Source organism: Lolium rigidum, chromosome 5 (genome assembly GCF_022539505.1).
Source record: "Lolium rigidum isolate FL_2022 chromosome 5, APGP_CSIRO_Lrig_0.1, whole genome shotgun sequence".
NCBI lineage: Eukaryota > Viridiplantae > Streptophyta > Magnoliopsida > Poales > Poaceae > Lolium > Lolium rigidum.
Genome location: NC_061512.1, coordinates 255,032,457 through 255,047,175, shown reverse-complemented (window position 1 = coordinate 255,047,175; position 14,719 = coordinate 255,032,457). Strand labels below are relative to the sequence as shown.

Here is a 14,719-nt window from a genome sequence, read left to right as displayed (position 1 = left end):
GTTCTGAATGGCTTAAATGCAAGATTGTTTCTATATGATCTTTGTTAGAAGTAGATAACTACTCCACTACCGTGTTGAGTTTTGATGATCCTTACATACACTATTGTTTTGTTTAACTGGTAATTTTGTTGGCATACAACACTTAAATGCATTATTTTTTCTGCATTTTTTTAAAATGCTTCCTTCTCCATGAAAAAGGTTAATTCATTATTATGATATGAAGTTAAAAACCGGACAAACTGCTGTAAGTTCGAGCAGCAACAATCTTTTGGAGAACATGCAGTCATGTTATGGGAATGGTTTGAATAGGTATATTGACTGCTTGCAAATAGAAAAGAAATGCAACCATATGGTTTTCCTTAGTGAAGGTCCAGACTACTTCACATGCTGTTAACCACATTTTCAGTGCCATGTCCTGATCTCAGTTTAATCAAATAAGTTGAAATTGCGGTTTATACAAATGGTTTACTTCCACCCAGTGATTTCTGATTTGTCTAGTTGCATTGTCTGAGCATCTTTTAGTTTGACACTTAGCAACAAGCTCCTTTTTCCCTACCCCAACAAATGATTGATAAGGAATATTCAGGCATGCCTTCTTGCATTAGTTTTAAGGCGTCAGGTTTAGTTATGACAGCATTAACTTGAATTACAACCTTTTGGAATTGTTGATTGAGCATGCGTTTCCGTTCATTTGATCTGGAATAATATATTATATGGTTGCTTTGGATATAGTTCCCTCCTGATTCTGCTATTGTTACCACGGCCCTACTATCATTGTACAGAATTTAATCATAGACCTGAAGAATGACTTCGGTTCCACCAAGCCAACATTTGCTTTTGACATGTATTGATTCCGTGATCACATATGATGCTATGAGCTGAATAAACCATAGCTAAGTCTCCCCAAATCTATGACTGCTTGATGTTTTTTCCTTTTCAAAGACGTACTCTTCACACTGTACTGCAATCATCATAATCTGTATCTTCAAGGATTCAGACATTAAATTCTTTTGCGATTTTGCCTTCAACTTTTGTGGCCACTAGAAAAGAAGTTATCGGATGTTTAGTAGCTGCATGTACCACATGATGTAAACATGTGGAGCACTTCACCATGTATTGGTCATTCTAACTGGGATTTGGGTATTTCCAGATGGTGCGGGTGATTTCCGAAAAAATGTTTAATATTCCACAGATTAGATATGATGTATGTTAATTACAGTACAAATGTGCATCTTAGAGGTCTGAATTTCTCTAAAAACAGGCCAAGGAAGCTGAATTGCTCAAGTTGCATGTTGGCTGCATGCCTGGCTTCCATATGTGGGTGATTAATTTGGCCAAACCTACCGCATTCAATGTGAACATGTTCTTAGAGAGTCAGTTGTCACTGCTATTTTCTTAAATTCCTAACTGTGTGAAATTTCGTTCTTTATTGTGTTGGTACTCCATACGCTTAAATTAGATATACCATCAAGTTATTATGTAGTGATGTCTGGTCATCTTATATATTATTATTGAGTGATGTTCAGAAAGTGTCTGAACTGAAGCCAATATTTTTCAATGGAGCAATAAAAGTCCATTAACCCAATGAACAAGACATTGTTCTTCTTCACTACCATCCACAATAACAGCTGGATAATGCAAATACTGCACTAAAAATGTTTTTGCCCATCTCTTTTTCTGTAATTTTTAACCTATCAGCTGTGGACTATGACTAGTACTGAATAACATGTTTCCGTATAAGAATTCAAAACAAAGCACATCCGTGTGGAGCGCCAATTACTGACTTTTAGTTTAGTTGAGTGTCTTTTAATCATTCCGTTGAGATATGACACATGTATACAGTGGATGCTCCAGTAATTCAGAGGTCTGTAAGGCTGTCAGAGGTAGTCCAGATGTCTACCTTAAAGTTTGGTGAAGCAGTAGTCATCCTACAGTTTGCCATATCCCTGATTCAGTTATCATGAATTTTCACTTAGGTTGTACTTTATTTCACAAACGTCAAAACTAATCATATCCCTTAATGTTTTATTTGCTTGCATGATTACATCAACAGGGTGAGCGACAAGAGCATTGGCCAGTTCCTGCGCTACGCCTTCGTAAGCAGGTACAAGGAGATACTGAGCAAATCGCACAGCTCCTCCACGACGACAGTGCCCAAGTTCACCCCACGACTAACAAAAGAAGAAGCTCGAGGTACAATAAACTCCTTCCCGCTGCACTACTATCTTACTCAACATCCATTTATTTTACTACTATTGCTTGAGTTAAGAACTTGAGATATCTTCTTTTGTCGTGAAGTGTTCGACTCCGCCAGGGAATCAATGACCGCTTTCAAGAAATGGCGCGTTGGAGGCGCGAGGCTGCAGAAGGCGTCCATCCTTGGCAGGAAGAGGAAGACAAAGCTTCCTGATGGGTCCTCTACATCCTGAAGTAACTGTGGCTAGCGGAGGAATGAAGTGCTGGAGCTGGTGTTATGTATGTACACTGATTGTTCTGGTACGTGAGAAATGAAAAGAAAGGCAAAATATAGGTTCGAGGTCAGACGTCTATGTCATCTTATGTTGTAGTCCCATGAGGCGGGCCATGACTTGTAAGGAAATACTACCAAGATGTTTGTTTGTATGGAAAAAGCGGCACCTTGTCTATGAAGCAGCAAGTTAGGGTTGCCGATTTAAGCAAATTGTTGACATCTTTTTATGAACGGAGGGAGTAGAGAATAGGGGGAAATAAGCTCAAAGAAGGTGTCTAGCACGTTTTCAACACGAAGAAGTTCACCATCCCCGATTAAAAGTAGAGGAGTAGTACATCTTAGTTCAAATTTAATGGGGTTTTCACCAACCGGCCCCACTTTCAGCGAGACCCGAAGCCGCCACGGCGTGCAATCCTACGAGCCGGCGTCTCCACCAACCATCCCACACGTGCCCGCGCCAGCCCCACCCACCAACAAGCCATCCATCTCCGCCGTCCAATCCCTACAGCCAACGGTCCAGATCTTCCCCCAAACTCTTCGCGCCCACCTACCCCACTTCACCCCGCCTCAAATCCCCTCCCCGCCGGAGTTACCGTACACACAACCACCGCCGCCGTCGCCGTCGCCGTCCCCGTTCCGCGGCCAGACGACCCCATGGCGGCCACGGCCTCCTCCCTTCTCGCCGCCGCCGCCTCCGTCTCCACCTCCCGCGCGGCCATCTCCCCCCGCGCGGCCGCCTCCGTCCCCTCCTCGTCCCGCCCTACCCTCCGCGCATCCCCCGCGAGGGCCCTCCGGAGCCGCCGCGCCGTCGTCGCCAGCGCCGCTCCCGCGATGCAGCCGCCGGCGGTGTCCAGGGTCTCCACCGTGGTCGACGTCGACCTCGGCGACCGGAGCTACCCGATCTACATCGGGCCCGGCCTACTCGACGAGCCCGAGCTGCTGCAGAGGTACTCCAATTCAGCAGGGTTGCTAGACTAGTTTCTTCGTGTGGTCATTCCGCGATCCTGATGTCTAATCCGCGCGCGCAGGCACGTCATCGGGAAGAGGGTGCTGGTGGTGACCAACACCACCGTCGCGCCGCTCTACCTGGAGAAGGTGACCTGGGCGCTCACTTACCAAAACCCCAACGTGTCCGTCGAGAGCGTCGTCCTACCTGACGGCGAGAAGTACAAGGACATGGTGCGCGCGCGCGTGTGGAGGGATTCAGCGCTCAATTTGCGTTTTCATTTCATTTCATTTCGATGTAACGTAACTAGATGGGTTGGGCTTGCAGGACACGCTGATGAAGGTCTTCGACAAGGCGATCGAGTCGCGGCTGGACCGCAGGTGCACGTTCGTCGCGCTAGGCGGCGGCGTCATCGGGGACATGTGCGGGTACGCGGCCGCCTCGTTCCTCCGCGGCGTCAACTTCATACAGATACCCACGACTCTGATGGCCCAGGTCCTCCTAAGCTTGATTTCAGTTTCTGTCTAGAGTTCGAGGACATATGGTCTGGTGCTAATATGTGGCCGGATGAATTGCTTCAGGTCGATTCGTCCGTTGGAGGGAAGACTGGGATTAACCATCCACTGGGGAAGAACTTGATTGGGGCATTCTACCAGCCGCAGTGTGTGCTCATAGACACTGAGACGCTGAATACATTGCCCGACAGGGAGCTGGCTTCAGGCGTTGCTGAGGTGGTGAAGTATGGGCTCATAAGAGACGCACCCTTCTTTGAGTGGCAAGAGAAGAATATGGCGGCAATACTAGCGAGGTACGAGGAAGGTTTTCAAATTGATATTAGCGTTTAGCAGTTAGCACCATCAAATGTTACATTGATCTAATAATTATCAGGGTAAAGATGTGTGACTACATTAGATCTGTGGTTGTAGTTGCTGCAGGGCGCTAATCGTCAGGGTGTAGGGATTATGGATTCTAATAATCTTCTTAGTATAATATTGTTTGGAGTTTTAGTCCATATAAGTATAACTGGTTAAGTTTACTCATCCCTTTCCCGTTTGAAATATTTGGAGCCCCTATGTTGCCGCACTGTCTTTTGATGGTTTATATGAGCCTTAGGGCCTGAATATTGCTTTTGTTAAGCCATTTTGGTAGTGATCTTCTATATGATTATGATCTGGATGTTTTCTTTTCGTTTCTGTAGAAGTCGAGTGCCCCCTTGCATCATATAGTTCCCAGCATCCTGGTTGTTTGAAACACGGTCTGTTCTATACTGACATTTGTCGGGATGCCGAGTTTTTAAATATAGTAATCATATGAATAGCATGATTTAATTTAATCTTTTGGGAAAATTTTGATGTTCTGAACAGCATTACCTGTAATGTAACGCTGCTTAGTTTGAGAGAACAGAGAGGCAAATCATACTATGTGCTAAAGCTAATTTATAATTGATAATTGATGTACATGTCATTTTTAACTTCACGTGGCTAGCTTTGCTGTCCTGTTCCCATGGATGAAATCATATTGAGCCGTATGACCATTCCATTATTAGAGTTTGCTACGTGAGTTATTCTAACAGCACACTGGTCACGTTTATCTGTTAAATAAGTGAAATATCCTTCTCCTGGTGTTGATCATAAATCTGTAATTTGACATGTTTCTGTTATTATATCATGATTTTAATTTTATGTTTGTAGAGAACCAAGTGCCCTGACCTACGCTATAAAGAGATCATGTGAAAACAAAGCTGAAGTTGTTGCTCAGGACGAGAGGGAAGGTGGCCTTCGAGCAACACTAAACCTGGGTCATACATTTGGTCATGTGCGTAAAATCTCTGATCATTGTTGTTTTTCATGTTAAGTTAATCTGTATTAACATTATGCTGTTCCATGTAAACATACTTCGATGAGTTGCCAAGGGAGTGAAAGTTTTGTTTTGTTTTTGTTGTTGCTTGGTTGAAACATTTTGTAGGGACTACTGTAGTATTGTTTTTATCGTGTGTTAAAACTGAAAATTAAACAACAAATAATTGTATTTGTTTGCTTCAAGTCACTAAATGTTTGTGTTTGCTTCAAGTCACAAAATGTTTCTCATTGTGATCTGTAATTATTTTCTTTGTGAGGTGCATGCTGATGTATCATTAGCATTCCATTTAGAAAATTTGTTATAGGACTAGTGAATAACATCTGAAACAAAGTTGTGTTGATGGAACATTTTCTTGATGCTAGTTTTACACAGTATCTCCTTTGTCTATATGCTACATTAGGTAACTGGGTATGTGTTTTTGTTACCGGAAATCCTGAATTCATTTTTTAAGATGTGCCATCCTATGTGGTGTCTGTATCTCCACATCCTGGCAAATATAAGAGAAAATAGAGAAGACTAAGCAACCTGGCTCCAGTTGTGAGTTGACTTGTCGCCATTGCTTTAGAATCATTCTAAGGTTACATGACTCTTGGTTAACAATTTGGGCACCCTTGTACAAGAAACTAAGCAACCTCACCCACTTTTATGGGAATTTGATAGCAACCATCTGTTTTGTGAAGCATCCCTGTTACTCACCGATCATTCAATTTAATTGCCAGGCTATAGAAACAGGTCTTGGCTATGGAGAATGGCTCCATGGGGAGGCTGTCGCTGCTGGAACAGTAAGATCACTTAAATATTTGATTGCCACTTCTTAATCATGATTTCATCTCATTTCTTTACTGTCTTCTTCTGCTTCTGGGGTGGCATTACCATAGGTTATGGCAGCCGACATGTCTTACCGCTTGGGCTGGATAGACGAGTCCATACAAAAACGAACATTTGACATACTAGAGAAAGCCAAGCTTCCCGTTGCACCGCCAAAAGGCATGACAATGGAGAAGTTCAGAAACATCATGGCTGTAAGTACCTTAATACTGACATCAGATTGTTTTTTTAGTATTGAAGAGCAGTCTTGCTGAGTTTCTTGCATGACGCATCAGGTCGACAAGAAAGTTGCGGATGGATTGCTGAGGCTCATCCTTCTGAAAGGACCTCTGGGAGGGTGTGTTTTCACCGGCGAGTACGACAGGAAAGCCCTGGACGAAACCCTTCGTGCATTCTGCGACAACTGATCCTTCTCAGTTGGAACTTCAGGAGTCAGGACTTTTGTATACTAATAGGCTGTAATATCATATCAGAAAGAGAGAGGGTGTGTGCATTGTATGCTATCTTTATTTATTTTATTTTTTTGGTTGAAAATAATGGAATGTGGTAAGGGGTTGGTTCAGGTTGTGTAGTCTTGTACGGCATTATGCCTGAGCAATTATGACCAAGCATTTTGAATAATAGAATTTCACTTCAATGTTTCCGTTGAGTCACTGTTATCATAATAAATCTGTACACGAGGTCTTTCAGTTTTTTAGTGACATGTGTTCGGTGTAAATACTGTTTCTTTGAAGGCACATTGTGGGCTAACATGCTGCCATAGTTCAGATTCAGAATTCTTGCAGTGAGAGTGTTCAATTCAGATGAATTATTATGTGTTATAAATAGACGAAAATAATTCATGCCTTATTTGAATAGTACCGTGTAGTTCTGTCTTTGTCGTATGAAAAGGTAGTGTTTAGTTCAGTCTTTGTCAAATAAAAAAGTACAGTAGTGTTTAGTTCAGTACTTTGCTTATATTGGCCTACGTATTCCGTTTACCTTTTTTTGGATCGGTAATGTGTCGTGCTACTTGCTGGAAGACTGCAGCGTTGATACTTAAAACGGTTTCAGGCATTATTGCCCAGTCTACTCCGATCCTGTCCGCACGTGTAATTTCATTCCAACTCTCACACTTTTGTCACCTAAAAAAAAAAAAACTCTCACACTTTTGTTATTGAATGAAAAAAAAAGTGTTTCCAACTGTCTGCGGATATAAATAGGAGGATGGAAGAAAAGGTATTCCTATTTGCAGGTTCTGAGGGAAACAAGGCAGTTACTCACCACTCATTCTCCATTCCCATCCATCGTGATCTCTTCTCTCCCGAAAAGGAAACAGTAACAAAAATCAAATCGATTCAAATGGCTTCTCGATGGATCCGACCTGAGGTACGCAATGCAATCTGATTCTTTCGTTTCCAGTTACATCAGCAACACACTGCGCTGGTTTTTTGCTGATTTTCTTCTGCTTGTTTCTTCGAATCATTACTTTTCCCCCTCTACATTTGTAAACACTGCTTCATCGATTTGGTGTCGGCGTAGCGTAGACGCACATGATCAAAATGTATCCATTTGTCTGTCTGTTCCTTCGAACAGTACTTTTCTTCTTGTTTATTTGGTGCGATCAAGTTATCTGATCCATTGCGATCCCTCAACTTTTTTTAACTACAGATAAAATTGTATCTCTGCAAGCATATAATGTGTTTCACTTGTGTAAAACTTATTGAAATCGATCAATATACGGGAGGATCCTTTGCTACTTGACACCCATATATGATATATGTGTTCTTGCATTGGCGTATGGCATTTAGTTTTGTGGTATAGCCAAAAAGCCGCATGACCAAAATGTATCAGCAAATGAACCGCTGAAAGTACAGTTTTCTACATTCGCGCATCTGTCCGCGCGCAGTAATAAGAACATCACAATTCACCATGTTGATCTCCGATGACATGATACAAATTAAACATTCCAGGTGTACCCGCTGTTCGCGACGACCGGCGTGGCGGTGGGCATCTGCGCGATGCAGCTGGTGCGCAACATCACCACCAACCCGGAGGTGAGGGTGACGAAGCAGAACAGGGCGGCCGGGGTGCTGGACAACCACGACGAAGGGAAGCGCTACTCGCAGCACGGCGTGCGCAGGTTCTGGCTCTCCAAGCGCCGCGACTACATGCAGGCGCTCGACAACGTGCCCACCGACCCGAAACACGAGTAGATCGATCAAGTGTCGGATCGTCGTGGTCCATGGAAGGAGACCCCGGGCTTCTCTCTCTGCTCCATCCATCGCCAACATATGCATATGCATCTAGCTTGCTCCATACATTTGAGTTGAGTTGGTGACTTTCTTGGTTTCAACCTATGCCTATGAATAAGCATCCCGGTTCCATGTTTGGAGCTGCTGTCTTGTGGTTTCTTTCATATACTGGCTTTGTTGTGTCTACTGAAATTTCATATATGATCTTTCTTGGGAAGTTATAAGGATCTTGTTCTTACTATGGATGTTCATATTTTGTTTGTTCGTTCGTTTGTTTCTGAACAAAATGTACCAGTAACTCCTCGTATTATCAATGTTACCATTTTTTGTGAGAAAAAGGCCGAAAAGCAGGTAACTTGGGGGGGGAACATTCAGTTGAGCCATGAAACTTGACTGTTATAAGCTCACAGGCGATGAAAAATTGCAGAAATTCATGCATTGATGTTGTTGGCTGGTTGATTTGTTATTATTGAGTCAGAACTTCTGTTTATATAGAAGAAAGAGCTATCCGATTTATTATTAGAGAAAAGCGAGACAAAATCAAATACAAGTGACACACAGCCTCCCACCGATCGCCAAATCGACCGAACTCGAGACCAACATACCACCAAACTCATAGAGATAACGTGGAGGCACTGCACCACCACACTGTAAATATCACTGCCAATTAAGTGAAGAGAAACCAAGCCGTTATCTGAATAAACCTATCAAAATTCTCGATAAGAGTTAGTTTTCTTTTTACCTGAACATGAACCTATCAAGTCATCGGTGTTTCATGACATGAGTTCAGACTTCAGAGTTGTTGCAATGCCAGTGTTTGATCTCGAGTTCGGTCGATTTACCTGGCCTACAGCTCTGCATTCCAACTACCTTGGGGAATTTGTGGTGCTGTTTTTTTTTTCCTTTTGCGGGCTTGCAGTGCCAAGACATGAAATGCTTCAGCCTCCTTGAGCTTGCTGGTCTTTTCTCACCCCCCTCCCCGCTGTCCTCTAAAAAGTAAAAACTTGTAGTAATGGATTTGACCCCAGTTTTTGGCAATAAAATTGTTCAGGTTGGCGTGGTAGTCCCGGTAAAAATAAATAAATGATTCAGCCGTCGTTGCCCCTGTTGGTTTTGCCTAGCCTGGCTGAGCCGTCGTTGCCCCTGTTGGTCGTTGCCCCTGTTGGGATTTGTTGAAAAAAGAGATTATAGAGGCTGTCTTGCTTTTCTTTGTTACAGGACATATGCCAGGAGGAGTCAATGACACTTCGATTGTGTTAATTCCAAAAATTAAAAATCCTCTCGAACTCAAGGACTACCGGCCTATTGGTTTGTGCAACATGCTGTACAAAGTTGTTTCCAAATGACTCGTTAATAGGCTGCGACCTATCCTTGGGAATATCATATCGGAGAACCAGAGTGCGTTTGTGCCAGAAAGGATGATCACAGACAACGCCCTACTGGCCTTTGAATGTATGCACTATATGGAGCACAGTACATCAGTTAGTTCCTCATATTATTCTTATAAGCTTGATTTATCAAAAGCTTATGATAGAGTTGATTGGCAATATTTGGAGAGTACAATGCATAAGATGGGTTTCTCTCACCGTTGGGTACAGTGGATTATGGCTTGCGTTACCACGGTGAAATGCTCTGTTAAATTTAATTGAACCTTGTTGGAAGCATTCTCTCCTTCTCGAGGACTCATGCAAGGGGATCCCCTTTCCCCTGTCCTCTTCCTTTTTGTTGCGGATGGTCTATCTACGTTGCTGAAAAATGAAGTTGATCGGCATAGAATTACTCCTCTAAAGGTGTGTCGCAGGGCTCCCGGTATTTCTTATTTATTATTTGCTGATGATACTTCTTCAGCCTCGTTACTCTCTTGCCCAAGAAAGAGGATGCGAGCAGAATAGAACAATATCGCCCAATTTGTCTACTAAATGTCAGCTTTAAAGTTTTCACAAAGGTTGGTACCAATCGTGCAACAGTTATTGCACATAAGGTTGTTCGTCCAACTCAATCTTCTTTTATCCCTGGTAGAAACATCCTAGAAGGGGTTGTTGTTTTACATGAGACCATCCATGAGCTGCATAGGAAGAAGATGGATGGGGTTCTCTTCAAAATTGATTTTGAAAAGGCTTACGATAAGATGAAATGGTCCTTCTTACAACAAGCTCTTAGAATGAAAGGGTTCCCACCTGAGTGGTGTCATTGGATAGCACGCTTCATTCAGGGAGGTAGTGTCGGAATTAAAGTCAATGATGATATTGGAAATTATTTCCAAACACTAAAGGGCCTTAGACAAGGAGATCCACTTTCACCTATTCTTTTTAACATCGTCGCATATATGCTTGTTATTCTCATTGCAAGAGCAAAGGAGGATGGGCAAGTTGGTAGTTTAGTTCCTCATTTGGTGGATGGGGGTATATCGATTCTACAATATGCAGATGATACCATTTTGTTTATGGAGCATGATTTGGCAAAAGCTGTAAACATGAAATTAATTCTTTCTCTTTTTGAACAACTATTTGGTTTGAAAATAAACTTTCATAAGAGTGAACTTTTTTGTTTTGGCAAGGCCAAAGATGAAGAAGACGAGTATAGGAGTATTTTTGGATGTGAGATTGGCTCACTTCCTTTCAAATATCTCGGAATTCCTATTCATTTTCGGAAACTTAGAAATAAGGAATGGAAGCCGATAGAAGATCGTTTTGAGTGAAAGCTTGCTGCATGGGTGGGCAAATTGCTATCATATGGGGATAGGCTCGTTCTAATAAACTCGATCTTGTCTAGTCTACCAATGCTACTCTCATTCTTTGAAATACCTAAGGGGGTAAGGAAAAGACTTGATTTTTATAGGTCTAGATTTTTCTGGCAAAGTGATGGACAAAAGAAGAAATATAGACTAACTAAATGGAACATTGTTTGTAGACTTAAAGACCAGGGGGGTCTTGGCATTGAGGTGCTTGATATTAAGAACAGATGTTTACTTAGCAAATGGTTATTCAAAATGCTGACAGAGGAAGGAGTTTGGCAAGAGTTGTTGATAAACAAGTATCTTGGGAGTAAATCTTTGTCTCAAGTTCAGTCTAAGCCTACAGATTCCCCCATTTGGAAGGGGATTATGAAGGCTAAAGATGATGTTTTAAGAGGGGTTCCTTTACTGTAGGAGACGGTATAAAAACCAGGTTTTGGGAAGACACCTGGTTAGGTGACACGCCCCTGAATATCCAATATGCTAGTTTATATAATGCGGCCACAACTAAAAATGTCTTAGTCGCCGACGTCCTCGGTAATGTACCACTAAATATAAGATTTAATAGGATGTTAACTGGAGATAGATGGGATGCTTGGATCTCTTTAGTGCGACGGTTGATGGCTGTCCATTTAAAAAATGAACCAGATAGTTTTGTATGGAAACTCTCTTCCACTAGTATTTTCTCAGTTAAACCTTTGTATGCTGATTATTTGAATGGACATACTGTTTTCTTGAAAAAAATACTTGTGAAAGATGAAGGTACCACTCAAGATTAGGATCTTTATGTGGTTCCTTTACAACAAGGTGATTCTAACAAAAGATAACCTGGCAAAACAAAGATGGAATGGGTGTACTGATTGTGTCTTTTGTGGTCAAAGAGAAACAATAGATCACCTTTTCATTGCTTGCCATTTTTCCCGTTTAGTTTGGAGAGTAGTGCATTTTACTTTTAATATACCTCCACCCATGAATATAACTAATTTGTTTGGTAATTGGTTAAATGGGATTGATAAAAAAACAAAGGAACGAATCCGCATTGGGGTTTGTGCTTTAGTTTGGACAATTTGGAATTGTCGGAATGAGGTCGTTTTTAATAGGTGTGCTAATCCAAACTTCTTACAGGTTATTCACAGGGCGGCTTCATTGATTCACCTATGGTCATACCTCCTCCCTGTGGAGCAGCGGGAACCTTTGGATACCGGATGCAATCGTTTGATGGCGGCCGTGCGGGCTATCTTCAGCCAGGGTGGCTGGTTGCAATCTAGACGCATTGAAGACGGCAATTAGACTTCTTTTGGTTTCATCTCTATTTCTTTGGCTGATTTTTACTGCCACTTTGATTGACCCGTGAGCGAGGTGTAATATCAGTTCTTGGATGTTTGATACTCTACAACTATGCTTTAATAAAACGGTCGTGTGCATCTTCTAGATGCAGAGGCTGGGGCTATAAGCTTCCATTTCAAAAGAAAAAGAGCCACGGATGAGGAAGCAACCTGTGTTAAGAACATAATTGCACCTTTTCTACATGTACTGGACAGTTGATAAACCCCATTAAATGTTCTATCCTCTTTAGTGGCTCTTGCCCCCATGGTACACAAGAGAGAATTCGGACTATCCTGCAGGTGGATCAAGTGCATTTTGAGGCTAAGTATCTTGGCCTTCCTACTCCAGATGGCCGTATGAATAAAGGAAAATTTGAGAATCTACAATCTAATTGAGTAAGCGCCTTATAGAATGGGGTGACAGTTTGCTTGCACAGAGTGCAAGAGAGATTCTTATTAAGGCTATTGCACAGGCTATACCTATATATGTTATGGGTGTGTTCAAGCTACCATTATCGGTTTGTGATGATTTGACGAGGCTCATTCAGAATTATTGGTGGGGCGCTGAACGTGGGAAGAGAAGAACTCACTAGGATAGTTGGGCGAAATTGAATAGAGAAAAACCTATGGCAGTTTGGGCTTCAAAGACATGATGATATTTAATCAAGCTCTCCTTGCCCGTCAAGCTTGGCGATAATTAGCTTTTCCGGATAGCTTGTGTGCACGGGTGCTTAAAGCATGATATTATCCTAATGGTGATTTGGTTGACCCGGCCTTTACCGGGAATCCTTCGTCAACTTGGACAGCTATATCATATGGTTTGGAGCTACTAAAAAGGACTAATATGGCGAGTTGGTAATGGGCGTAGTATCAGGACATGGAGGGATAGCTGGATCCCTAGGATATCATACTTCAAAGCCCTGACCCCAAGGGGTAATCGACGCTACCGCAAGGTTTCTCAATTGAGTGATGATGATGGCAACTGGAAAGTGGATTTGGTCTGTAGTTTATTTTTGCCAATTGATGCGGATTCAATCCCCAAGATTAAACCGTCTCGCCCCCTTGGTGAGGGCATGCTCGCATGGCAACCGGAGTCATCAGGTGTCTTTTCGGTACGCAGTGCATACAAGTTGGGTCTTGCATTCCACCCTGACCAGTGTGCCATTGCGGATTCAAGTGCCCAAGCGGATCCATGCTGGGCAAGAATATGGCGGGCCTCTGTACCACCAAAGGTGAAGGTTTTTGCGTGGAAGGCTGCATCAAATGTTCTAGCTACAGAGGAAAACAAACTGTACCGCAATATGCGGGTTACTAGACACTGTAATATTTGCGGTGCAGCGTTTGAGGATGTTGCTCATGCTCTATATAGTTTCCCCCATGCACGCGCATTGTGGGATGATATGAGAACAATCTGGAACCTGCCGGCAAATTCCGATCTTCAACAACCTTCCTAACACTGATTCCGTTCCTTGCTTACACAAGTACCAAATCAGTTGGTTGATGCGACACTGCTGGTGGCATGGTGTGCATGGTTCATTCGGAATGAGGTGATGCATGATAAACCCCTTCCTTCGATCGAAAGCTCTAAGAGATTCTTATCTAATTATATGAACCTGATTCGGAATTTCAAAGATACCTCTACTGAGTCATTGATTAAGGGCAAGCAACCCCTGCTTGTTGTTGGTCCTCCGCCTGCTCCATGTGATGCAAAAAAGGGCCCAGACATACCCTGGTCTAGGTCACCGCTGGGCTGGTGAAACTTATTATCGATGGATGTGAAGATAGATCGGTTGGTATTGGCATGGCTCTACGTGATGACCAAGGTTTCCTCGTCTTCACCTCATGCAGGTTCTTGGCTGTATTGTGATTCACCTTTTGAAGCGGAACTCCGCGCATGTGTGGAGGGCTTAGAGCTAGCTCTACTAAGAACCGAGTTGCCAATTATTATTGAGACTGATTGCTCGAAGGTGGTGGATGCTATGAAGTCGGTGGGGCAGGATAGATCCCCGATCTTCACTGGGTATTTGAGATTAAGCTATTAACTAGGACATTTGCCCGTGCGTTGCAACGGGAATTAAAAGAAATAAACTTATTAGTTGAAGAAATTTGGTACAACCCAATTTTTGTCCCTAAACCGATCAATTACGAGTGTAAGGGTATTTCACCCTTATCCATTATTTTGGTAACGATGACACCGTGCTTAAGTATTTGACCTAATACGTTTATAAGTACAATCTCAGGTATTAGGCAATGAAGCGTAAATGGTGTATCAAAGAAACAAGAAGGCTAAAGGTGACCCCCCATTTCAACAACAATCAAAAG

General features: G+C 42.6%; 3 protein-coding genes across 3 annotated transcripts in view; all 3 read left to right on the top strand.

Annotated features, from left to right (window-relative positions):
- The window catches only part of LOC124655889 (probable DNA replication complex GINS protein PSF3), a 3,903-nt gene extending 1,362 nt beyond the window's left edge, over positions 1 to 2,541 (top strand). The window contains exons 5-6 of the mRNA XM_047194717.1: positions 2,054 to 2,193; positions 2,299 to 2,541. Coding sequence (XP_047050673.1) covers positions 2,054 to 2,193; positions 2,299 to 2,429 — 271 coding nt within the window. The 3' untranslated portion in view covers positions 2,430 to 2,541. The remainder of the gene's footprint in view (positions 1 to 2,053; positions 2,194 to 2,298) is intronic.
- A 1,020-nt stretch (positions 2,542 to 3,561) lies between these two features.
- Positions 3,562 to 6,747, top strand: LOC124653091 (3-dehydroquinate synthase, chloroplastic). The gene is made up of 7 exons (XM_047192144.1): positions 3,562 to 3,649; positions 3,744 to 3,911; positions 3,998 to 4,224; positions 5,108 to 5,231; positions 5,996 to 6,058; positions 6,155 to 6,298; positions 6,380 to 6,747. The coding sequence occupies exons 1-7, from the start codon at positions 3,647 to 3,649 to the stop codon at positions 6,509 to 6,511; spliced, it is 861 nt and encodes a 286-aa protein (XP_047048100.1). The 5' UTR covers positions 3,562 to 3,646; the 3' UTR covers positions 6,512 to 6,747.
- Positions 6,748 to 7,445: 698 nt separating this feature from the next.
- On the top strand, positions 7,446 to 8,299 carry LOC124653092. Its single transcript, XM_047192145.1, has 2 exons — positions 7,446 to 7,472; positions 8,057 to 8,299. The coding sequence occupies exons 1-2, from the start codon at positions 7,446 to 7,448 to the stop codon at positions 8,297 to 8,299; spliced, it is 270 nt and encodes an 89-aa protein (XP_047048101.1).
- The last annotated feature ends 6,420 nt before the right edge of the window (positions 8,300 to 14,719 follow it).